Below are 24,835 nucleotides of genomic sequence, written 5' to 3' on the forward strand. Positions count from 1 at the left end.
GCAAGAGTTTTTGCGACGGGGCTACCAACCAAACAAAGACGGGAACCACCGTCACAAATGTCTTTTATGACGGGTTAACGACGAGATTTTCCATTAACGATGCCCCTTTTATGACGGGTTCGCGACAGAAAATTCAGTCATTAATCAACGATTATTAGCTTTTAGCGACGGGATTTCCCGTCATTAATGGTACAATTTCTTATAATGAAGTTTGGCAGCGGATCATGAAAACTTGGTGATCGATCCTCGCTATCTAATGAAAGGGGAGTTTGCTTTGAAATCGTCCGCCCTACAACCACCCTTGAGTTTATGCTTCAACAGGAATCACACAAGGGGAGATTGATACAATCGAAACGTCTAATAAAACGCCTGCCCGTAATGTAACTCCACAGATAAATTACGTCTATTGTGGCAATGCAAGGTATTGAAAGAAATAAAAGCAAATGATGGATTCAACACACGTATCTGTCGAATACTGATGTTCTCAACTTAATTTTATTGCATTTAAATTGTTGATAAAGTGATTTAGTATACAGAAATAATCACAATTAGTTGCAAAGAAGGAAGATCTAAAACATACATTAGAGAATCAAGGATTCAGGTATTCACAGTTCCACAGTATCTGCCACTAGATATCGAGAAATCTTGCTCAAAGACTCTCTAAAAACTTGAGGGTCTCGTTAATATGTTTCTCGGGTTGAAATTGATTGTTGTAAACAAGTTGCACAACTCCATTTTTGTCAAGGACGTAAGTTTGTCTCCCTGGGAGAGCTCCAAAGAGATCCGAAGGGATCCCCCATTCTTTTCTCACGCTGTTATCTTCATCGCTTAGTAAAGTGTAAGGGAGTCTGTACTTCTCTTTGAATGCCTGTATATATACATATATACATTCATTCAAAACTTTTCTTGTAGGATTTTCCATAACATGCATAACTTTTCTAATTGTCATAACAAGTTGTTTGCTAAATAAGTATCAAGTAAAATTTTGCATTTACCTTGTGAGACGATGGATCGTTAACACTGATACCAATAACCTCTGCTCCTGCTTTCTTAAACTTTTCATATGAGTCTCTGAAAGAACAAGCCTGTGGAGAATGTGGAGAATGTACAGAAGGTCAAGTCATGACACTAACGGTCCTTTTGGTAGCCGGTAATAAACGGTGGAAATGAGAATAAATCCAAGTATTATGTGGCAAGAAATTAACATCATGATATTCATGGTAATGAAATTTTGTGTAAAAACTTGTGTTTTTCTTCATAAATTTGCATTCCCACACAATACCACTCTCTAAATGGTAATGGATGGTAATGGAAGTTTAATAAAGAAAATGAGATTATATTGAGTGAATTATCATTACATGGGAAATGAATATTGATTTTCCTTATAAATTCATATACAAATTCATTCTCATTGACACTATTAATGACCGGCTATCAAACGGCAGTGGCGGAGCCAGGTAGGTGCATGACCCCCCAAAAAAATTTGGGAAAAAAATACTTATAGCTGAAATCTAAGTTTTTATTTAAAACCGATCTCTTAGGTTATACTTAAAAACACCCGCCCCGCAAGTAAGACATCTGGTATACAATAGAGATAATCATAAGAGACCATCCTTTCCAAACAACTGATCTCTTAGAGTTCTGAAAAAATATAGGGGGATAATCCTAAGAGACCAGTCTTTATAAATAACTTCTCACTTAGGATTTTGAATTTAAACACCCGCTTTCTTAAATTAAGTAATTCTTTTCAGTTTTTACCACACATCTATAATTGTAATAATTTTGCACGATTATAATATGAATATTGATTAATTTTAGGACGATACATTTTTTTAGTAGTATATTGTGTGTTGTAGAAGATCACCGGACACAACACTCTAAAAATCTTGGGAACGCCCCTGCCGACACCCCAAAAAAACATTCCTGGCTCCGCCACTGTCAAACGGGCCGTAAGAGAAACATTCAAGAGAAAATTTTAGCTCATCCCAAACCCATCCGGCCATCCCCAGACTAATGAAAGGGTGTAACATAACAAAAGGTCTTGCGCGCACAAGGTGTACAATAAATTTATTGTACACCAAGATAACTTTTATGCAGTTTTTTGTAACTTTAACCTATTTTTCTTTAACTTTTATATTATAAAATTAAAAAGTTGATAGATAAACATTTTAAATGGTTAAATGATTAATTTATACATTATTAGTGATTTTGAAGAAATAATTTTTATTCAAATGAAAAATTTATCATTAAAAAATAGATAACTTATACATATATAAATGTAACTTTTAAGCATTTTGATTCAACTTTTACTCCGGTATACAATATTTATTGTACACCCATTATAAATAAGAATTTGTGGTAACATAAAGGAAAATGGGAAATAATGTAACAATGAGATTTCCACATTAAAACACGATTTCATATGATCAAGTTTTGACCACCAAAGTCAAATGCGGTCTAGCATTCCAAAAGGCGAAAGGTACCTTTACGAGGGGGTCATTAAAAGAATGAAGCAATATAGCATGGAATTCATACAATTATACACAAAATTTATGAGGGCCGTAATTAAAATACACTCGCAACTTTTCGCCCGGGGTGGCTGGGCCCTGAAGGAAATAATGCCCTTGGTCCAAGTATGCATTCTATGTTAAGTCTAATAAATGCGGTTCAGTATTAATTAACAAGTTAATAATTCAGTGAGATCAAGTGAGCTGAATGCCTAGCTAGAGGCCGCTTCAGTTCAAGTGGAATTAATGATATTAATCCACAGCTTACTCTTGACTGAACCCGTAGGGTCACACAAATAGTACGTAAACGGATCAAGTATTTAATGGCATTAAATACTCCATCTATGAATATTCGGAACCGACGGATCTTGGTTTCAGTGGGAGTTAAGATCGTCACAGGCAAGAAATGAATACTCCGGAAACGATGATATTGCCGAAAACGGAAATATGGATCGTGTCGGAAATATGAATATTATCCAAGTCGTAGATGTTGCCGGAAACGGAAACATGGTACGTATCGGAAAATATTATTGGAAATGGAAATATTACCAGAATCGGAAATATTGCCGGAAACGGAAATATTGTCAGAATCGGAAATATTACCGGAATCGGAAAATAATTCCGGAAACGGAAATATTAAATATTTGTTCGAAACGGAAATTAATTCCGGAATCGGAAATATTAAATATTGTTCGTATCGGAAATAAATTCCGGAACTGGAAATTTAATCGGAAGCGTATCGTACGAATTAGCATCGGACGAGGCCTGCCGGACGAAGGCCCAGCACGAAGCCGGGCCATCGCCCAGCAAGCACGCGCGCGCCACAAGCCCAGCCAAGGCAGCGCCCAGGCCTACCACAAGGCAGGCCCAGCGCGCGCCAAGGCCACCGTTGCGTGGGCCGCGCTGCGTGGGCTGCTGCTCGCACGCGCATGGGCAGCCCTTGTGGCTGCCGTGTGTGTGTGAGTTTGTGCTCATGCGTGATTCCTAAATCTACAAGAGTCAGTGTATGATTAAATTTCTATTCCTAATTGGATAAATTAATTAAATAGAATTCATGTAGGATTCTAATTTCAATTAATTCGTATCCTACTAGGATTACGATTCCTTTTCCATAACTCTATAAATAAAGGCCTAGGGGTCATAATTTATACACAAGTTTCAAAGTATTCAAAAGTGAGTTTTTTGAGAGAAAATTAAAACACACATCTTGCTCATAAAGTGCCGAAATTTTCTAGTACCTTAAGGGCGATTCTAGTTGGTCAATCTTAAGGCGGATCCGGACGTGCTGTGGACTATCTACGGAGGGACGACACTTGGAGTCCTAAAGACTTGTTCTTGTTCGGTTCGGGCGCAGCTAGGGAGGGCATGCAACAAAGAGTATGCATCTAAATTATGCTATATGATTATGTGTAAATAATATGTTGTCTTGGGTTAATGGTTGTTTCCGCATGATCTATGTAATGTCATATGTATCATAACCTAACAGTGGTATCACGAGCCCCTTATTATTTTCATAATCTAAATTGCATGAACATGGTTAAATATTACAAATTTGCAAGAATTAAAAGGGGTGATTAATTTTCGTAATTGTTAATTAATTGCAAATTGCGTTTATTTAATTATACGTACGCAGTTTTTCGGCAGTTTCTTCGTTACTCATCCGAATTGAGTGATTTTTGTGTCAATTCCGCATGTAAAAGGCATTCTAAAATTTTGACAAAAAAAGTATTTTTCTGCCGAACCCAGAATTCTCAAATTCGAAGCCTAACTATGACTTTTCGAAGGTTTTAGTTTTTCGAATGCAAAATTTCGTAAATTTAAGATGTTAAATTAAATATTTGCGATTCTTGTTGATAAATCTTGAATTTTTGATTGACCTACTGCATATGTTTAACAAGTTTGAATGCCTAGTCTTGTTAATTATGCAATCTAATTTGTAATTATGATTAATTTGTTGAAAATTAGAATAATTTAGAATTAATTTGATTTTCATAATTAATTGTAATTTAATTAGAAACCTATGATTAAAAACCACCATAAAAATTGTAAATTTACGATAAATTTTAAATTTTTATGACCTAGACTTGAATCCATAACAATCGGAAATCAATTGGATAATAAATTTTCGATTTTTTCGCCCTAAAATTATGAAATTAATAATATTTATTAATTTGTCATTAATTTTAAATATAAATTTTAAATTTTATGCGATTCGTTCATATAACTTGCACGCACGAAGCAATGGACGCTTCGTGTTACCCTTAAGGGGTGTTGTATAATGCGAGCATGCGACGACGAGCAAGGGAGCTCGTCGCCCGTGCGGCACGAATGCAATGAGCAAGGGCGTAGTGCACGAGCACAAGGCAGCAGCCCTGCCTTGTGTCGTGTGCCACGAGCAATGAACGAATGGGCATGGGCGAAGGGCGAGCCAAGGCAGTCGCGTGTGGGCAGCAAGCGAGCTGCGCCACAGCGCGCACTGCCTCGCACAAGAGCGCGCAGCCTCGCGCGCAGCGAGCGCAAGCTCGCGTGCCACGAGCGCTGCGCCCAGCATCACTCGCGTGCACAGCGCGCGATGTCGCGCGCCCAGCGAGCGATGTCGCGCGCCAGCGAGCGATGGCTCGCGCCAGCGAGCGATGGCTCGCGCGCACAGCGAGCGATGTCGCGCGCCCAGCGAGCGATGGCTCGCGCGCCCAGCGAGCGATGTCGCGCGCCCAGCGAGCGATGTCGCGCGCGCGCACTGCGAGCGATAGCTCGCGTGCGATGAGCGCTGGCGCGCGCAGCGAGCACGATGTGTGCGGAGGCTTGCGATAGGGAAGCAGCAGCTATGCGACGAGCGCATGGGCTGCGCGCACATGGCCAGCAATGGCTGTGTGCGCACGGTCCATGGGCGTGCAACGCGTAGGGTGTTTGCGTTACGATTAGATCGTTTTGAATGTTTAATTTGAAAATTTCAGTTCACGTAATTTTAATTAATTTTAAAATTAATAATTTGAATTATTTTCTTGGATTTTAATTTTGAATATTATAATTATAATAAATGTTACTTATTCTAATTATTTTACTAAAATTAAAATCATGAATTAATTTAAATACGACTGAAATTAAATTAAATTTTTGGATTCAATTATAAATTGATATGAGCTTTAAATTTTAATTAAATTTGTATGTTTCCGGTTGGACTAGAAATACATTTTTATGTTTAAAATTGGTAAAGCATATGAATTTACTGGTTTAAGTGGGAGCGCTTTTTAGTCATAAACTCTTGATTAGGTCTACAAATCCTTAAGGTTAAAACAACTTGATTAGAATTAATAAGGACTGAATAATTGGTAGATTATTGGTGCCCTTGATTAATTGCTGCAAATGTTTACGTGATGCATAATGTGTTTTACTAACCAGCTATGTGGGCCATTCATGATAATGAATGGGTGAATGGTATATATTGTATATGTACTGTTTTGCAGGTTATGAAGTGACTAGTATGGCCCAAATAGGATAGAAAATATGGTCTGCGTACCATTAATTTGAATGTAATTGGTCTAAAGTACCAAAGTTGTTTTTCAATTCAAATATGGTCTGCGTACCATCAAATAGTTGTAATTAGTTTTAGTTATAGCTTATCCTATTTGAAGAAAATGGTGCCTCCCACGGAGATTTTCAAGACGGACTTTGAAGTCAAAGCTTCAAGATGAAGTCGGGCCATACTAGATCACAAATATCTTATGCATGTTTTAAGTTATTTATTGCTTTAAATATGTCTTAAAATGCATGAGATCAAAAGCTTGATTATGTTGCATGATTAAGGATTTTAGTTCACTTAAAATCTAACCAACATAGTAAGAGCCTTAAGTTCCAAACTTAAAAATTGAGTTAAAAGGTGCCATGCCAAAATATACACTTGCTTGGATATCCTTTACATCAATCTAGTAATAGTTTTCGCTCAGCGAGGTGTTACTTATTGGTCCTAAAGGGGCAAGGTACACAAATAATTGTGAGTACATGTTAGTTTTGGTGAAACTCAACGATATAAGTAAGGAGTCCTTTTATGTCGTGGCAAATTCGATAGGTTTACCTAATAAGTTCTTAGACGTACCTATCAACCAAGAATAGTTTCTAGACTATTAGCAAAAGGCTTTTGCTTACCTAAGATATTCTAGGATTAAGTCGACAAACTGTGCTTAGTTCTTCAATGATTTTAGGATCTTGGAATCATTTTATTCACACCTGCCGGAACACATAACTTGAATAAAATGCTAATAAACATTGAATTATGCATGTATGCTAGAATTTAAGTTTATTAAGAGAAACTGTGAATGGTTATTTATTTGTTTATTCTTTTCAATTGTAGTTTTAATATGGCAAACAACAATCAAAACATCATCATGGGTTCTGAGCTTATGGTCAAGCTGAACCTGACAAATTTTCTTGAATGGGAAGCTAAGCTAGTTGAAATAGTCAAACTCAATGGACTTGAGTATGTACTATCACATCCCATGCCAAGCTACTATGCCAGAGACATGACCCCTGAGAGATTTTACGCCTGGGATGCGGATCTCAAAAAGGTTATGAGTCTCATGCTGAACAATATCCCTGATGATTGGGCTAGAAGGTTTGTAGCCTATGAACCTTTTACGCTCATCAAGAATCTGAGGGATATCTGTCGTGGAAGTACGGAGGACAGGGACCTGAACGTCCATGAGTTGATTGAATCAATGTCTGGGCTAAAGGTTAGTTCTCCCAACAGGTGTTATAGGATGGAGGTCCAAGAAACACATGTTCAGCTCCTTCGCACTAAACAGAGGGTAGGCGTCCCACTGAGGTTCCATGTGGATCTTATGTGTTCATATTTTGATCGCCTAAGTCTACTAGGAACACCAATAAGCGAAAGGATGGCAGTCTCTGTCTTGCTCAATTCACTACACAGTGGGTTTGGTCGCTTCAAGCAACAATACCTAAGTGAACCAAGAGAAGAAACAGTTGCAGAATTTATTCACCTTGTCAGAAAGGCTGAAATAGTACTGGACTGTGAAGCCAAAGATTTACTCAAGGCTAGAAAGAGACCATTCAAGAAAGGTGGAAAGTCCAAGGGCAATGCTAAATCAAAGCAGGACAAGTCCACATCAAGCTGTCTTTATTGTGATGGAATAGGCCATTACAAAAGAGAATGTCCAAAGCTAAAGGAAGATCAGAAGAACGGAACAGTCGTTCCATCTTCAGGTATTTTCGTTATAGACTGTATACTTGCTAATTCAACTTCTTGGGTATTAGATACAGGTTGTGGCTCACACTTATGTTCCAATCCACAGGGACTAAGAAGAAGTAGAAAGTTAAGCAAGGGTGAAGTCGACCTACGAGTGGGAAATGGAGCACGGATTGCTGCATTAGCCGTAGGAACTTACTATTTGTCGTTGCCCTCCGGGCTAGTTTTGGAACTGGAAGAATGTTTCCATGTTCCAAGTCTTACTAAAAACATCATTTCAGTTTCTTGCTTAGATGCTAAGGGATTTTCCTTTATAATAAAAGACAATAGTTGTTCGTTTTATTTTAAAGAGATGTTTTATGGATCTGCTAGATTAGTCAATGGACTTTATTTATTAGATCACGACAAACAAGTATATAACATAAATACCAAAAAGGCCAAAAAGGATGATTCAGATCTCACCTATCTGTGGCATTGTCGATTAGGCCATATAAACTTGAAACGCTTAGAAAGACTTCAAAGGGAAGGAATTCTAGAACCATTTGACTTAGAGGATTATGGTAAATGCGAATCATGTTTACTTGGCAAAATGACAAAGCAACCTTTCTCTAAAGTTGGAGAAAGAGCAAATGAACTATTGGGTTTAATCCATACAGATGTATGTGGACCAATGAGTACAAATGCTAGAGGTGGTTTCAGCTACTTTATCACTTTCACTGATGACTTCAGTAGGTATGGTTATGTCTACCTAATGAAGCATAAGTCTGAATCCTTTGACAAATTCAAGGAATTTCAGAGTGAAGTAGAGAATCAATTAGGCAAGAAGATTAAGGCACTGCGGTCTGATAGAGGCGGTGAATATCTGAGCTATGAATTTGATGACCATCTGAAAGAATGTGGAATTCTATCAGAATTGACTCCTCCTGGAACACCACAATGGAACGGTGTGTCAGAACGGAGGAACAGAACCTTGCTAGACATGGTCAGGTCAATGATGGGTCAGGCCGAACTTCCATTAGAATTTTGGGGACATGCACTAAATACAGCTGCACTCACTATAAATAGAGCTCCGTCTAAAGCTGTCGAAAAGACTCCATACGAATTATGGTTTGGAAAGCCTCCAAATGTGTCTTTTCTTAAGATTTGGGGATGTGAAGTATACGTCAAACGATTAATTTCAGACAAACTTCATCCAAAATCTGACAAATGTATCCTTGTGGGCTATCCAAAGGAAACAAAGGGGTATTACTTCTACAATACATCTGAGAACAAAGTGTTTGTTGCTCGAGATGGTGTCTTTTTGGAGAAGGATCACATTTCCAAAATGACAAGTGGGAGAAAAGTAGACCTCGAAGAAATTCGAGTCGAACAACAAACTCTAGAGAATGCTCAAGATGACATTCAGGATGAAACTCAGAGATCTTTAGAAGAATCTGGTGAGAATCATGGTCAATCTAGAAATGTTACCCCGCGTAGATCGCAAAGATATAGATCTCAACCGGAAAGGTACTTAGGTATTTTGACGAATGAGAGCTATGACGTTCTATTACTTGAAAGTGATGAACCTGCGACTTACAAGCAAGCTATGACGAGCCCTAGCTCCAAGCAGTGGCAAGAAGCCATGCAATCTGAATTAGACTCCATGTCTGAAAACCAAGTATGGGATTTGGTCGATTTGCCAGATGGCTACCAAGCCATTGGAAGCAAATGGGTTTTCAAACTGAAAAAGGACAAGGATGGGAAACTTGAAGTTTTCAAAGCTAGATTGGTTGCAAAAGGTTACAGGCAAGTCCACGGTGTGAATTACGATGAAACCTTTTCACCAGTTGCAATGCTAAAGTCTATTCGAATAATGTTAGCAATCGCTGCATATTACGATTACGAAATATGGCAGATGGATGTCAAAACTGCTTTCTTAAACGGCGTTTTAACAGAAACTGTGTTTATGACACAGCCTGAAGGTTTTGAGGATCCAAAGAATGCTAAAAAGGTATGCAAGCTAAAGAAGTCAATCTACGGGTTGAAGCAGGCATCCAGGAGCTGGAATATACGTTTTGATGAAGCAGTCAGTGACTTTGGTTTCATCAAGAACACGGACGAATCTTGTGTATACAAGAAGGTCAGTGGGAGCAAAATTGCTTTCCTAGTATTATATGTCGACGACATATTGCTTATCGGAAATGACATTCCTATGTTGAACTCTGTCAAGATTTGGCTTGGGAAATGTTTTTCGATGAAGGATCTAGGAGAAGCACAGTACATATTGGGCATCAAGATTTACAGAGATAGATCTAAAAAGATGATTGGACTTAGTCAAAGCACTTATATCAATAAGGTGCTTGATAGGTTCAAGATGGCGGACTCCAAGCGAGGCTACCTACCCATGTCTCATGGAATGACTCTAAGCAAGACTCAGTGCCCAAAAACACTTGATGAGCGTAGACGAATGAATGGGATTCCATATGCATCATTGATTGGTTCAATAATGTATGCTATGATATGTACACGCCCGGATATTGCGTACGCACTCAGTACTACGAGCAGATACCAGTCAGACCCAGGAGAGGCGCATTGGACTGCTGCCAAGAACATTCTGAAGTACCTGAAAAGGCACAAAGATGACTTCCTGGTCTATGGTGGAGATGATGAATTAATTGTTAAAGGCTATACGGACGCAAGTTTCCAAACCGACAAAGATGATTTCAGATCACAGTCTGGGTTTGTCTTCTGCCTCAACGGAGGAGCAGTAAGCTGGAAAAGTGCTAAGCAAAGCACCATTGCGGATTCTACAACTGAAGCGGAGTACATTGCTGCACATGAAGCAGCAAAGGAAGCTATATGGCTAAGGAAGTTCATAGGAGAACTTGGTGTAGTCCCCTCCATTAAAGGACCAATAGCCCTGTATTGTGATAATAACGGAGCTATTGCACAGGCAAAAGAGCCTAGACACCACCAGAGAGTCAAGCATGTACTTCGTAGATTTCACCTTCTACGAGAGTTCGTTGAAAGAAAAGAAGTCGAGATAAGCAAAATTGGAACTGATGACAACATATCAGATCCATTAACTAAACCTCTGCCGCAAGCGAAGCACAACTCGCACACTGCAGCTATGGGAATCAAGCATATTGGAGAATGGCTTTGATGTCTCTGTTTAATGTTTTAAAGTTTTAGAGTTTAAATCTTTGTAAAACATTATTGGTTAATCATTCACAATAAATGAAAGGAATTCATTTTTCCATTTAATTTGTGGTTTATTAAATGATGAGTCCCTTCAACTTGACGATATATTCAAGATAGACTGTCAGGACCAGTCCTGTGACTAAGAAATGTCTATCAAGTGAACTTGAATGTCAAAGGTTGAAAATGGTCCCTAATCGGAGTTTTCTATAAAATTGGACGCATAGAAAACGTTAGACGATTAGAATGCAAGATGACTAGTAGTTCTGTTTCTTGAACTATGTGGACATGGCAATGTCATAATCATTTGCATAGATACTTACTTTGGGAAGACTAGTATCGGACAAAGACCTATGAAACTTTACTGTAAGAGATGAAAATCTGTCATGAGTAAATTTCATTAAAATTATTAGACACTAAATCCTCAATACCTGAGTGATTTGAGATTACTTGTTTGAGAACTGGTTGCTTTGACGTTGACCAACCGTCGCACCGTAAAAGGAGGCTATAAAGGCAACGCTCAGGTAATCACCTATCAAACGAAGTCTAATCTCAAGATCGCAAGATTGGGATTTTCCTCCCATAAATCGGGATGAGATGCTTAAAAGTTGTACAAGGCCACTCGGAGAGCTAGAAACTGTGAAATGCATGGCCGTGCTCGGATGAATCATAGGCTATGATTATCTGTTTATTTGATCAGTTAAACTCTGAAACCGAGGAACACCTCTGGACATAATAAGGATGACAACTCTTACCTTATGTTCAAGAGCAAGCATCGAGCGACAAAGGAATTAGGAAATGCACACTTGTCCCTAAGGACAAGTGGGAGACTGAAGGAAATAATGCCCTTGGTCCAAGTATGCATTCTATGTTAAGTCTAATAAATGCGGTTCAGTATTAATTAACAAGTTAATAATTCAGTGAGATCAAGTGAGCTGAATGCCTAGCTAGAGGCCGCTTCAGTTCAAGTGGAATTAATGATATTAATCCACAGCTTACTCTTGACTGAACCCGTAGGGTCACACAAATAGTACGTAAACGGATCAAGTATTTAATGGCATTAAATACTCCATCTATGAATATTCGGAACCGACGGATCTTGGTTTCAGTGGGAGCTAAGATCGTCACAGGCAAGAAATGAATACTCCGGAAACGATGATATTGCCGGAAACGGAAATATGGATCGTATCGGAAATATGAATATTATCCAAGTCGTAGATGTTGCCGGAAACGGAAACATGGTACGTATCGGAAAATATTATTGGAAATGGAAATATTGCCAGAATCGGAAATATTGTCGGAAACGGAAATATTGTCAGAATCGGAAATATTACCGGAATCGAAAATAATTCCGGAAACGGAAATATTAAATATTTGTTCGAAACGGAAATTAATTCCGGAATCGGAAATATTAAATATTGTTCGTATCGGAAATGAATTCCGGAATCGGGAATTTAATCGGAAGCGTATCGTACGAATCAGCATCGGACGAGGCTCGCTAGACGAAGGCCCAGCACAAAGCCAGGCCATCGCCCAGCGAGCCGCACGCAACGCACGCCTCGACCAGGCCCAGCGCAAGGCCAGGCCCAGCCTAGACACCACCAGAGAGTCAAGCATGTACTTCGTAGATTTCACCTTCTACGAGAGTTCGTTGAAAGAAAAGAAGTCGAGATAAGCAAAATTGGAACTGATGACAACATATCAGATCCATTAACTAAACCTCTGCCGCAAGCGAAGCACAACTCGCACACTGCAGCTATGGGAATCAAGCATATTGGAGAATGGCTTTGATGTCTCTGTTTAATGTTTTAAAGTTTTAGAGTTTAAATCTTTGTAAAACATTATTGGTTAATCATTCACAATAAATGAAAGGAATTCATTTTTCCATTTAATTTGTGGTTTATTAAATGATGAGTCCCTTCAACTTGACGATATATTCAAGATAGACTGTCAGGACCAGTCCTGTGACTAAGAAATGTCTATCAAGTGAACTTGAATGTCAAAGGTTGAAAATGGTCCCTAATCGGAGTTTTCTATAAAATTGGACGCATAGAAAACGTTAGACGACTAGAATGCAAGATGACTAGTAGTTCTGTTTCTTGAACTATGTGGACATGGCAATGTCATAATCATTTGCATAGATACTTACTTTGGGAAGACTAGTATCGGACAAGACCTATGAAACTTTACTGTAAGAGATGAAAGTCTGTCATAAGTAAATTTCATTAAATTATTAGACACTAAATCCTCAATACCTGAGTGATTTGAGATTACTTGTTTGAGAACTGGTTACTTTGACGTTGACCAACCGTCGCACCGTAAAAGGAGGCTATAAAGGCAACGCTCAGGTAATCACCTATCAAACGAAGTCTAATCTCAAGATCGCAAGATTGGGATTGTCCTCCCATAAATCGGGATGAGATGCTTAAAAGTTGTACAAGGCCACTCGGAGAGCTAGAAACTGTGAAATGCATGGCCGTGCTCGGATGAATCATAGGCTATGATTATCTGTTTATTTGATCAGTTGAACTCTGAAACCGAGGAACACCTCTTGACATAATAAGGATGACAACTCTTACCTTATGTTCAAGAGCAAGCATCGAGCGACAAAGGAATTAGGAAATGCACACTTGTCCCTAAGGACAAGTGGGAGACTGAAGGAAATAATGCCCTTGGTCCAAGTATGCATTCTATGTTAAGTCTAATAAATGCGGTTCAGTATTAATTAACAAGTTAATAATTCAGTGAGATCAAGTGAGCTGAATGCCTAGCTAGAGGCCGCTTCAGTTCAAGTGGAATTAATGATATTAATCCACAGCTTACTCTTGACTGAACCCGTAGGGTCACACAAATAGTACGTAAACGGATCAAGTATTTAATGGCATTAAATACTCCATCTATGAATATTCGGAACCGACGGATCTTGGTTTCAGTGGGAGCTAAGATCGTCACAGGCAAGAAATGAATACTCCGGAAACGATGATATTGCCGAAAACGGAAATATGGATCGTATCGGAAATATGAATATTATCCAAGTCGTAGATGTTGCCGGAAACGGAAACATGGTACGTATCGGAAAATATTATTGGAAATGGAAATATTACCAGAATCGGAAATATTGCCGGAAACGGAAATATTGTCAGAATCGGAAATATTACCGGAATCGGAAAATAATTCCGGAAACGGAAATATTAAATATTTGTTCGAAACGGAAATTAATTCCGGAATCGGAAATATTAAATATTGTTCGTATCGGAAATAAATTCCGGAACTGGAAATTTAATCGGAAGCGTATCGTACGAATTAGCATCGGACGAGGCCTGCCGGACGAAGGCCCAGCACGAAGCCGGGCCATCGCCCAGCAAGCACGCGCGCGCCACAAGCCCAGCCAAGGCAGCGCCCAGGCCTACCACAAGGCAGGCCCAGCGCGCGCCAAGGCCACCGTTGCGTGGGCCGCGCTGCGTGGGCTGCTGCTCGCACGCGCATGGGCAGCCCTTGTGGCTGCCGTGTGTGTGTGAGTTTGTGCTCATGCGTGATTCCTAAATCTACAAGAGTCAGTGTATGATTAAATTTCTATTCCTAATTGGATAAATTAATTAAATAGAATTCATGTAGGATTCTAATTTCAATTAATTCGTATCCTACTAGGATTACGATTCCTTTTCCATAACTCTATAAATAAAGGCCTAGGGGTCATAATTTATACACAAGTTTCAAAGTATTCAAAAGTGAGTTTTTTGAGAGAAAATTAAAACACACATCTTGCTCATAAAGTGCCGAAATTTTCTAGTACCTTAAGGGCGATTCTAGTTGGTCAATCTTAAGGCGGATCCGGACGTGCTGTGGACTATCTACGGAGGGACGACACTTGGAGTCCTAAAGACTTGTTCTTGTTCGGTTCGGGCGCAGCTAGGGAGGGCACGCAACAAAGAGTATGCATCTAAATTATGCTATATGATTATGTGTAAATAATATGTTGTCCTGGGTTAATGGTTGTTTCCGCATGATCTATGTAATGTCATATGTATCATAACCTAACAGGCCCACCCTAGGCAAAGGGAAGATCCGCCATTGCTTAAACACCCAATATTGGTCCACTTAACTTAACATGACCACTATTAAGTACTCTGTAGTATCATGATCCCTATAATATGTGTTCTTTAAGGGTTTACAAAAGGTTCTAACAAGAATAGCAAATACTCCGTACTTATTAAGGATATAGTTCTTTCACAAGGACATTTCTAAAGAAATACAGCATTAGAATCAAAATTCATAGTTACAACCAAATTCACAACCTACATATACCAACCAAAGCCAAAATAAAGCAATAAACCGAATACTTCTTGTAAAAGACAGTATGACAGGTTCCGTTTCGTTATCAGATATTAGTCAAACAAAAAACAATAGAACAATAGGAAGAGAAATAAAGGTAAGGACCTGTTTGGTGCAACCAGGGGATTCATCAGCAGGATAAAAGTAGACAACAACAGGCTTCCCTTTAAACTTAGACAAGCTCACATTCCTTCCATCTTGATCTTTCAAACTAAATGCTGGTGCCAAAGTACCTTCTTTAACCTGCATTTTCAACAAATAATTTACAAAAATTAACAAAAAAAAACCAGAAAAATAATAATATAAATAGTCCCCTAATCAAGCATAAATTTGAGATGTAATTAGATTGCTTAGGTGTGATTAGATAACTTTGGGCACCTAAATTTAACCTCTTCTAATAAAATTTACTGGAAAAGGAAATAGAAAATCCCAAATTATCTAATTAGATGTACTCTGCTGAATATTTGCAACAATTTGACTGTCACAGTTGCAAGTTACTATTTTGACCGTAATTATACCCAATGACATATTAGTAAACACTTAAAAGAATAGATATTTGAAAATTTTAAGATTAATACAACAACATCTTACACAATAACATTAATTTGTACATTAATAAGAAAATATGGTCAAAATTAATGTATGAATAATGCAAAAGTAAAGTTTGGAAGAGAGTAGTACCTTAGCAATAACGGAAAGTTTGGAAGAACGAGAGGTAAAAGGTGAGGAGAGAGGAGATGTGTGTGACAATTTGAGGCCGCAAAATTGGGATTGTGTTGCATTGGAGAGGATGCAGAGATTCTGAGAAGAAATGGGTTTTCGGGTTTGGGTTTGGGTTGGGAGAGTGGAAATAAGGGAGTGTTTGGGGAGAGAGAGGGAAGCCATTGTTGAAGGAGATCGAAAGAGGTGTAAAAAATGTAAAAGGGTGCGAATTAAAGGTGAGAGTTACTCCGTAGTAATGTTGGAAGTTGTTAGAACAAGTGGTGGTTTAGTGGACTTCCTTTGTGCGTGTGGAGATTCGTTGGCCAGCCAGCCAACTCCGAACTTTGTCTCTTTGATTTTTACATGACCAATATCATAAGGTACGATTGTCGACATAAACTATCTCGGTGGTACGTATGCCCGACAACGTCAATATTTTTTGGAGAAAATTTTGTTGATTAGTACCAAAGATGTTGATGGCCGGGATGGCCCGAAGCCCCAACCCGACCCGGTATGAAAAAACCCGGTCTAATATGGGCATAAAGTCGTGGGTTGGGCCTGGGCCTTAATCTTTTGGGAAAAAGTACGATAAGACACGGCACGACTAGACCTGATATGACAAAGCATGCGAAATTTAGTAAAATTGACCTTAGGCACGACAGTCGGCCCTACCCGGAACGAAAGCACGTGGGCTCGGGCCGGGTCGGGTCGACATAAACTATCTCGATGGTACGTAATCCCGACAACGTCACGATATTTTGGAGAAAATTTTGTTGATTAGTACCAAAAATGGTTGTGGCCGGGCTGGCCCCCGACCCGATATGAAAAAGCCCGGCCTGGGCACGAAGTCGTGGGTCGGGTCTGAGCCTTAACTTTTTGGGAAAAAACACGACAAGGCACGGCACGATTCGACCTGGCATGACAAAGCACGCTAAATTTAGTAAAATTGACCTTAGGCACGGCGGTCCGGCCAGGAACGAAAGCACGTGGGCTCGGACCGGGCTGTTTTGAACTTTTCGGCCAGGCCCGATACAAGTGGGCATGCTATGTCTCGGCCCGGTTAGGCCCGTGGGCTCAGTCCGAAGCCCGGCCCACGACGATCTTTAATTAGTACGGTTAGAAAATTTGTCAATTACTCTTTGTGTCTCTAGATATTTTCCCGTTTCCTTTTAAGATATCTCACTTGTAATTCTATTGGTTTATTAATAAAAGATCTTGTACTTTCATTGGTTGGATAGCTCATCGGTGGTGTTTGTGTGAAATATAGAAGTCATAGCCCCCTGGTCATAGGTTCATGCCCCACCAATGCTTCAAAATTCAAATTCATGATTTTCATTGCTCATTTGCAAACTTTGCCTATGCCTTCCTTTTCTATTAGTACTCCGTATTACCCAATTTGAATCAAGCTTAATATTAACCCTAAAAGAAAGAAAGTGTTACATGCACAATCTTTAAAATCCTAATATTTTATTCTTCTTTTGTCAATTTAATCACTTCTTGTGTTATTTGGGACTTAGAAAAATTAATTGAATATTAGTACGGAGTATGTAACCAATTTAATTTATCGTATTTCAAAAAATTTACCAACAAGTTAAAACTTTTGGACGATTCACTACCACATCATCCCCCTTCAATAAATTTATTTCATCCATCTTTGAGAGTCTAGACTTATAATGTTGTTTTCATATCTTAACTAGTGTGTGGCTCGGGCGATGCCCCGATTGCTACATTGAATAGTTAAAATTTTAGATTTTCTTGAGCAAAATATTTGATAAGATATATGTATAGCATTAAGTGAAAGCATTCATCAAGTTCGTCAACTACACAAACACACTAAGTCATTTATCATGAGCAATAATTTTTCAATTGCATCATCTTACAATTTGTATAATTTGTTTTCTAGTGGAAATAAGTGATTCAAAATTAACAAACACCAAATTAGACATATGCAGTCATGCAAGGCATTTTTGTAGTTGATGCTTATGAGACTGATGACATCATGTTTATTCATGGTTGTTCTAATTATTTAATTATTATTTTTTTCCAAAATAGTCAATAGAAAATAAAAAGTCACATAAAATTTTAGTTGTTGTAAACTTCATGTTAACATTCATTTATAAATTAATGTGAAGAGATAAACCACAAATGGTTGTTGGTTAAGATGGTAATGAGAGTTATCTTCCACACTTGAGGTCTAGAGTTCGAACCTCATTGTACGTATTGATTTTTGGTTGTCCATGATATGCCATATCATTTGGTGAGTGGATGATGTGGCACAAAAGGAAGAGTACTACGTGCCACATAGACATTTTTCTCAACGCCTTTTAATATATTAGTATAGATTTGATAATTAATGTTTGAAACTTTGAAATATTCATGCAAGCCTCCAAATGTTTTTAATCATGATAAACTTTCTCTGAGCTTAATTAGATAATGAGTAGTGTTAAGTCTAAGACCCTGTTCTTTTGGACTTTATTTGGCTGAACTGAACTGAATGAAGTTGAACTGAACTGACCGAACTGAACTGCAATAAAGTCCAAAAGAACATAGCCTAACTGTCTAAGAAGTGAAAAAATCGAGAATTTCTATATCATCTCACCCTATTTACGAGCAATTTTTTTCACAACATACTTCTAAATGTATAAGGCCCCAATTTATTGTTTCGCCCGTGGACCACCAAGAAGTCAGGAACGGCACCGAGTGTACGTTTAGTCTAGCTTCAATTGTTAGAAAAATATTGTTTAGTTAGCGCCAATCGTTTTGTGATTTAAGCACACTATACAAATTACAAACTAAACTTCCTGAGTACATGACAATATACAAACTGATATTCTCAACTTTTATTGCATTTAAATTGTTGATAGTGATTTAGTATACAGAAATAATCACAATTACTGCAAAAAAGGAAGATCTAAGACATACATTGGAGAACCAAGGATTCGGGGATGAATGGTAGTTGATTGCACTGAGAAAAGAGAGAGGATTCACATAATCTGCCACCAGAAAAGAAAAATTCTCAAAGGCTTTGTAGAAACTTGAGGGTTTCGTCAATATGCTTCTCGGGTTGAAATTGATTGTTATAAACGAGCCGGACAACTCCATTCTTGTCAAGGACGTAGGTTTGTCTCCCGGGGAGAGCTCCAAAGAGATCCGAAGGGACTCCCCACTCTTTTCTCACGTTGTTACCCTCGTCACTTAGTAAAGTGTAAGGAAGTTTGTACTTCTGTTTGAATGCCTGTATACATTCAAAGGAAAATATGTAAAAAGGTGAGCGGATATAATAAAATATGGATAAAGTATGGTAGATAGGTAAAAGGTAGGCGCGTGTAAGAAAAAAAAGGAATGAAGTAAGAGAAAATGAGTGGAAAGTTGAAAATGTTGTGGGATAAGTGGGGTAAGATAGTAAATTTTCATGTTCAAAAATAGAATAAAGCAAAGGGTAAAGAACATTATGAAACCGACTGAACCAAAAAGTGTAAGAATCATTTTGAAACGGAGGTAGTATGTTTTAGAGATTCATAGAGACAATTCAAGAAGTGCAACAAGTTTTGCTTCGTTAATACCTAGTTGATTTATGAAGCTAGTAGTTTTGGATAACACAAAACAATTTCATGATAGACAAGAAAGTCAACTAAAAGTAGACTGGAATTTCTCAAGGCATAACACAAAACAATTTCATTATACAACAACGAATAAGCTATACTCCAGGGGAAGAACACAAGTACACAACATCAGAATTTCCAGTGTTCTTTTTTTCTTCTCTTTTTTGGTTCGATAAAGTGCAGTGATGCAACTTTGGAGACATGATTTTATCCCACATCTTGAATGCCACCATTCAACAACTCCACACTAGATTACAAACACCATAATTTCCCTTTCTTAGGTGACTTAAAAAATACGAAATTGTTGTTGTAATACTGCATGAGTTGAAGGACTTTTTCTCCATGCCAATAACACAGACAATGATGTTTTTTAATTGAATGTAAATATTTGCTGAGCAAGTATGGACAACTCTAGAATTTTGTATTTACCTTGTGAGATGATGAATCATCGCCACTGATACCGATAACCTCTGCTCCTGCTTTCTTAAACTTTTCATACGAGTCTCTAAAAGCACAAGCCTGTGGTGAAAATGAAGAAAGTCAAGTCATAAGGTAAGAAGTAAGTCGCGAACCAGTTCCATGACAGTAAGAGTGACATGGTAAATACATTGTTGCAAAGACCAAAAAACAAATATTCAAGAGTCAAGACTCAAGAGAACATTTTGCCATCTTCAAAGCTGTTTTATTAGCACAATGGCAAACCAATTAATAGGAGAATGTCACATACGTTGGAGGTGCAATGTCTTTTATTGGCTATTCAGTTGGTTTTTACTTCTTACAGGAAAGAGAAGCAGAAGCCTCAACCCTTCTGCACAGTATAGCTGCATAGGCAGAGGATTCCATATATCCCAAAGAAAGCAATCTTCCACGGGAGCTTTACATGAATGTCAAGTAAGAAAAATACTTAGAAATAGAAAACAGTACACTAGTATAACATTCGGTCCTCAATAACAATGCATTATTTGATACTGGCTTGGTTTCACCACTACCCCTAGTTACTTGTAATTTCCAGTGAAAAGAAAAAACGATATATGAATTTGGCAGCTTAAGGCCCCGTTCGGCCGTTCGGTATCGTTTTTTGTTTTTAGTTTTCTGTTTTTTACAAAATATGAAAACCACATAAAGTAGTTTCCAGTTTTTTGTTGCCAGTTTTCGAAATCAACATAATTACTAATTTACTATAAGTATGACTATTTTTTAGCTCATGATTCAATCTAGTTCATATGACTTTTAAAACCAAACAAACAAAAACTGGAAACAGGAAACAGGTAGTGATATTTATCTTTTGCTTTGCAAACAATTGAATACGTCAAGGATTCCTAATATCAAGAACATAGAAAATTTTCAATTTTGGAAGCGCATTTGATTTGCCAGAGGATTGTTGTTGGCCAAGGACTCTCTCCTTTAGGATGTCCAGATAAATGCTGAGCTTTTACTCCTTGATTCCTTCACTATCAAATATTCCATGTTCATTGCATATCCTATACATACAATGTAACCTAACTAAATGTCTAAAATCATTTCTAAATTGTTGATCACCCTAATCAGCATAGCATACCTCATCAACAATCCATCAAGAGATTTGCTGAACAATTGATAATCCTCTGATAAACATAATGTTAGAACAAATTAATCTAAGCAACTGCTTGAAAATGATGAGTGCTGAGACTGCTGACAGCTTCAAAAGGAAAGGGCATTGTTTATTCTTCCTCCACCAATGTAATTTAATTCGAGGTCGTTTATCACCATGTGGTAGCTACTATACAATGTGACTATACTGTATGGTAGCTACTATACAATGTGACTATACTGTAAGCCATAGTTAGGTTGATCAACTTTTCAATATTATTGACATACAAAATGAAGTTTAGCACTCCTGAATATCATATTATAAAATCATGGCATTAAAATACCCGAGGTTGATCAAGTCTCCATTGGTCATTTGATTGACATATAATAGCTCATCCCAAACCCATCCCAAGACTAATGGTTAAGACTGAGGTCTTGGCCTAGTGGTTAAGACTGAGGGTTTGTGTACATTAGGCATCAGGTTAAATTTCCCCCCACCACCACATTTGTAACTTATATTGCCCTTGTGGCTCATTCCCACGCACAACAGTTTTATAAATATACATTGTTCCACTTACCTTAACATGATCACTGTTTAGTAGCATTATATATCAATCATGATCCCTATAATATGTGTTCTTTAAGGGTTTACAAAGGTTCTTAACAAGAATAGTAAATACTTAAAGGATATAATTCTTTCAAAAAAGAGGCATTAGAATCAAAATTCATAATTAGAACAACAGGTGAAAAGGGAGAAATTAAGGTAAGGACCTGTTTGGTGCAACCAGGGGTTTCATCAGCTGGGTAAAAGTAAACAACAACAGGCTTCCCTTTAAACTTAGACAAGCTCACATTCCTCCCATCTTGATCCTTCAAACTAAATGCAGGTGCCAAAGTACCTTCTTTAACCTGCATTTTCAACAAATAATTCACAAAAATTAAAAACCCAGAAAAAGAAATATTCACTGAAAAAAAAATCAGAAAATCCCAAAATTACACAATTCTAGCAAAATGCAGCACCTTAGAAACAATGGAGAATTTGGAAGAACGGGAAGGGAATGGGGAGGAGAGAGAAGATGGGTTTGACAATTTCAGTCCGCAAAATTGGGATTGTGTTGAATTGGAGATGATGCAGAGGCTTTGAGAAGAAATGGGTTTTGGGGTTTGGGTTGGGAGAGTGGAAACAAGGGAGTGTTTGGGGATAGAGAGGGAAGCCATTGTTGAAGGATGACTGCTTTGAAGAAGAAGAAGAAGAAGAAGAAGAAGAAGATAAGGAGGAAGAGGTGAAAAGGGTGTGGTTTGAGAGTTTGTAATGTTTGAACAAGTGGACTTCCTTTGTGCAATTCTGCAGGTGGATAAACGGTGTCCAGCCAAGAGGAAGTCTTTGTCACAAGTGACTTGTGTTCATATTGGACACAAGTGACTTGTGTTCATATTGGACACAAGTGAGTACCAATACATAATTTGGAGTACCAATACAGAATATGTTAGTACCAATACAAATTATGTGAATACCAATAATAACACATATGACTTATATTGGTGGTATTTCTAAGCAATTTTGCATTTTGGTACTGACATATTATGTGTTGGTACTCAAGATGATTGTATTTGGATCACTTGTGTCCATGTGGACACAAGTCACTTGAGGTTTAGAAACCCTCGTCCAGCCAACTCCAAAGTTTGTTCTTTGGTGCTACTTAAAGTTGGTTGTGGGCCGGCCTGGACGCAAAAAGCCCGGTCCGCACGGGCAAAAAAAAAAAGCACACTCCGGCACGAGCAAGAAGTCATGGGCTAGACTTGGGCCTCATTTTTTTAGAAAAAGCATGATAAAACACGATCTGATAAAGCACGCTAAATTTAATAAAATTTGGCTTAGACACGACGATAGGCTGGTATTATGGTCCGTGGGCCTGGGCACTATTTTAAATTCTCCGTCTGGAATGGCCCGATTCAAAGTGGGTTTGTCTTCACTACAAGAAATTGATTAATTCCCGACCGCCAAAAGTAGTTGGTAAAACACGAAAAACGGTTGGTAAATGTTTTAGCGACCGCCAACTGCCGCAAAAAGGCGGTCAGTGTTCACCTGGACGGTAATTAAGGAAACTCCGACTGAATAGCGGTCGCTAATATTTACCGTCAGAAATAGCGACTACCAATGCAGTCACTAATTTAGTGCCAGTCTAAGCAGCCGCTAATTTGGTGACCGTCAAGGCAGTCGCTAAATTAGCGATCGTTTAGGCGGTCACTAAATTACTGACCGCTACAACGGTCGCTAAATTACCGTCCGCTTAAATGCTCGCTAATTTAGCGACTGCTTAGACGGTCACTAAATTAACGACTGCTTAGACGGTCACTAAATTAGTGACTGCATTGGTAGTCGGTAATTTAGCGACCGCTTTGACAGTCGCTAAATTTTAATTGTAGTCGCTATTAAGTATTTAATTAGGCTTTATTTTTGCGGTCTATAATCTGCCTGTAGTGGTCTGTAAATTTGTATGCAAATATCATTTTGCAGTCATGATCATTAATATATGCCTGTATATATACGAATTTATATAAATCCTGTAAAATCGTATGAAACTTGCTCAATGTTATAATATTAAACATGTTCTAAGTCATACAACAAAATTCATAATACACCTGATGTTGTTTAAACATGTTAATACATTCATAATATATAGGACTCAACAAGAAAAGTTGCAACTAGTTCAAACTCATACAAGAATACTAACTACCTAACACAAAGGTGTCCCGCCGCCAGTTGGATCTCGAGGGTCCTGCGACTGCGAGAAAGGAAAACCAGTACACTGACTGAACATCCTCTCGTAAGACTCCATTGCCTTTTACATCTGGGCGGCATATTCTTCTCTCTCCTGTCTCTCCCTTTCTCTCTCCCTTTGACGCTCTAGTCGCTCTTCTTCTCTTTCTTCTCTCTCCCTTTGCCTCAAAAGTCGATCTTCCTCCGTAGCTTTTGTTGTTTCAAGCTCAATGGATTTTTGAGTCAACTATTGTTGAGTCTCTTCCAAACATGTTGAGAGTTGAGAATAAATAGATGGGGTGTATGAGCTAGAACAACTACCACCCCTTCTAGATGGTGCAAAGTATAGAGTTGCTCCACTCCCTAGGCCGGGAAACTTTCCCTTCTTTCTCCCACCTACTGTCTCAAAGTAGATTTGGTTGAGATCTTTATCAATGCCTTTTTCACGGCATTCAGCAACATTTTTTTCGTAGTTTTCCTACAAGAATTGAAATGATTATCACCCATGCATAAAAAATATATTAAACCAACTTGCATAACAAATAAGAAACTTTTGTTAAAGGACAAAAAAATTGAGCTCTTGTACTTTTAGACAAGTTCGTGACGAATTATAGTAGGTGATTCCTGTGCTTGCATGATTGAAGATTTACACACCTGCTCAAGTTTGAAGCATAAGCATCCGAGAATTTCAAGTCTCGAACCCATTCACATAACACCTTCTTTTGAGCCTTGTCAAGTGAAAAATATGCTTTGGGCATGGTTTGATTTCCATTTTCAAGCTCTAACTGCCGACGTTTATAATATTTAGCCATATCTTTCCTTGCATTAGTGGTGTCCGAGTTGCTGCCTTTCACATCCATCAAAGTGTTTATGAGTTGGTCAAAAAAGTTCTTTTCAATGTGCATGACATCCAAGTTGTGACGAAAAAGCAAATCCTTCCAATATGGGAGTTCCCATAGAATACTTTGTTTGAACCAACCCTTTT

At 38.3% G+C, this 24,835-nt stretch overlaps 2 protein-coding genes across 2 annotated transcripts; both read right to left on the reverse strand.

The window, feature by feature from the left end:
- Positions 1-466: 466 nt before the first annotated feature.
- On the reverse strand, positions 467-16,223 carry LOC110791943 (peroxiredoxin Q, chloroplastic). The gene is made up of 4 exons (XM_021996712.2): positions 15,898-16,223; positions 15,322-15,459; positions 996-1,085; positions 467-868 (listed from the first exon to the last, which is right to left on the reverse strand). Exons 1-4 carry the CDS (start codon positions 16,099-16,101, stop codon positions 650-652), a joined length of 651 nt encoding a protein of 216 aa, XP_021852404.1. The 5' UTR covers positions 16,102-16,223; the 3' UTR covers positions 467-649.
- Positions 16,224-18,736: 2,513 nt separating this feature from the next.
- On the reverse strand, positions 18,737-22,401 carry LOC110791944 (peroxiredoxin Q, chloroplastic). Its single transcript, XM_021996713.2, has 4 exons — positions 22,110-22,401; positions 21,861-21,998; positions 19,950-20,039; positions 18,737-19,153 (listed from the first exon to the last, which is right to left on the reverse strand). Exons 1-4 carry the CDS (start codon positions 22,305-22,307, stop codon positions 18,935-18,937), a joined length of 645 nt encoding a protein of 214 aa, XP_021852405.1. The 5' UTR covers positions 22,308-22,401; the 3' UTR covers positions 18,737-18,934.
- Between the last annotated feature and the right edge of the window lie 2,434 nt (positions 22,402-24,835).

The sequence above is a fragment of the Spinacia oleracea genome, chromosome 2 (assembly GCF_020520425.1).
Source record: "Spinacia oleracea cultivar Varoflay chromosome 2, BTI_SOV_V1, whole genome shotgun sequence".
In the NCBI taxonomy this organism is placed as follows: domain Eukaryota; kingdom Viridiplantae; phylum Streptophyta; class Magnoliopsida; order Caryophyllales; family Amaranthaceae; genus Spinacia; species Spinacia oleracea.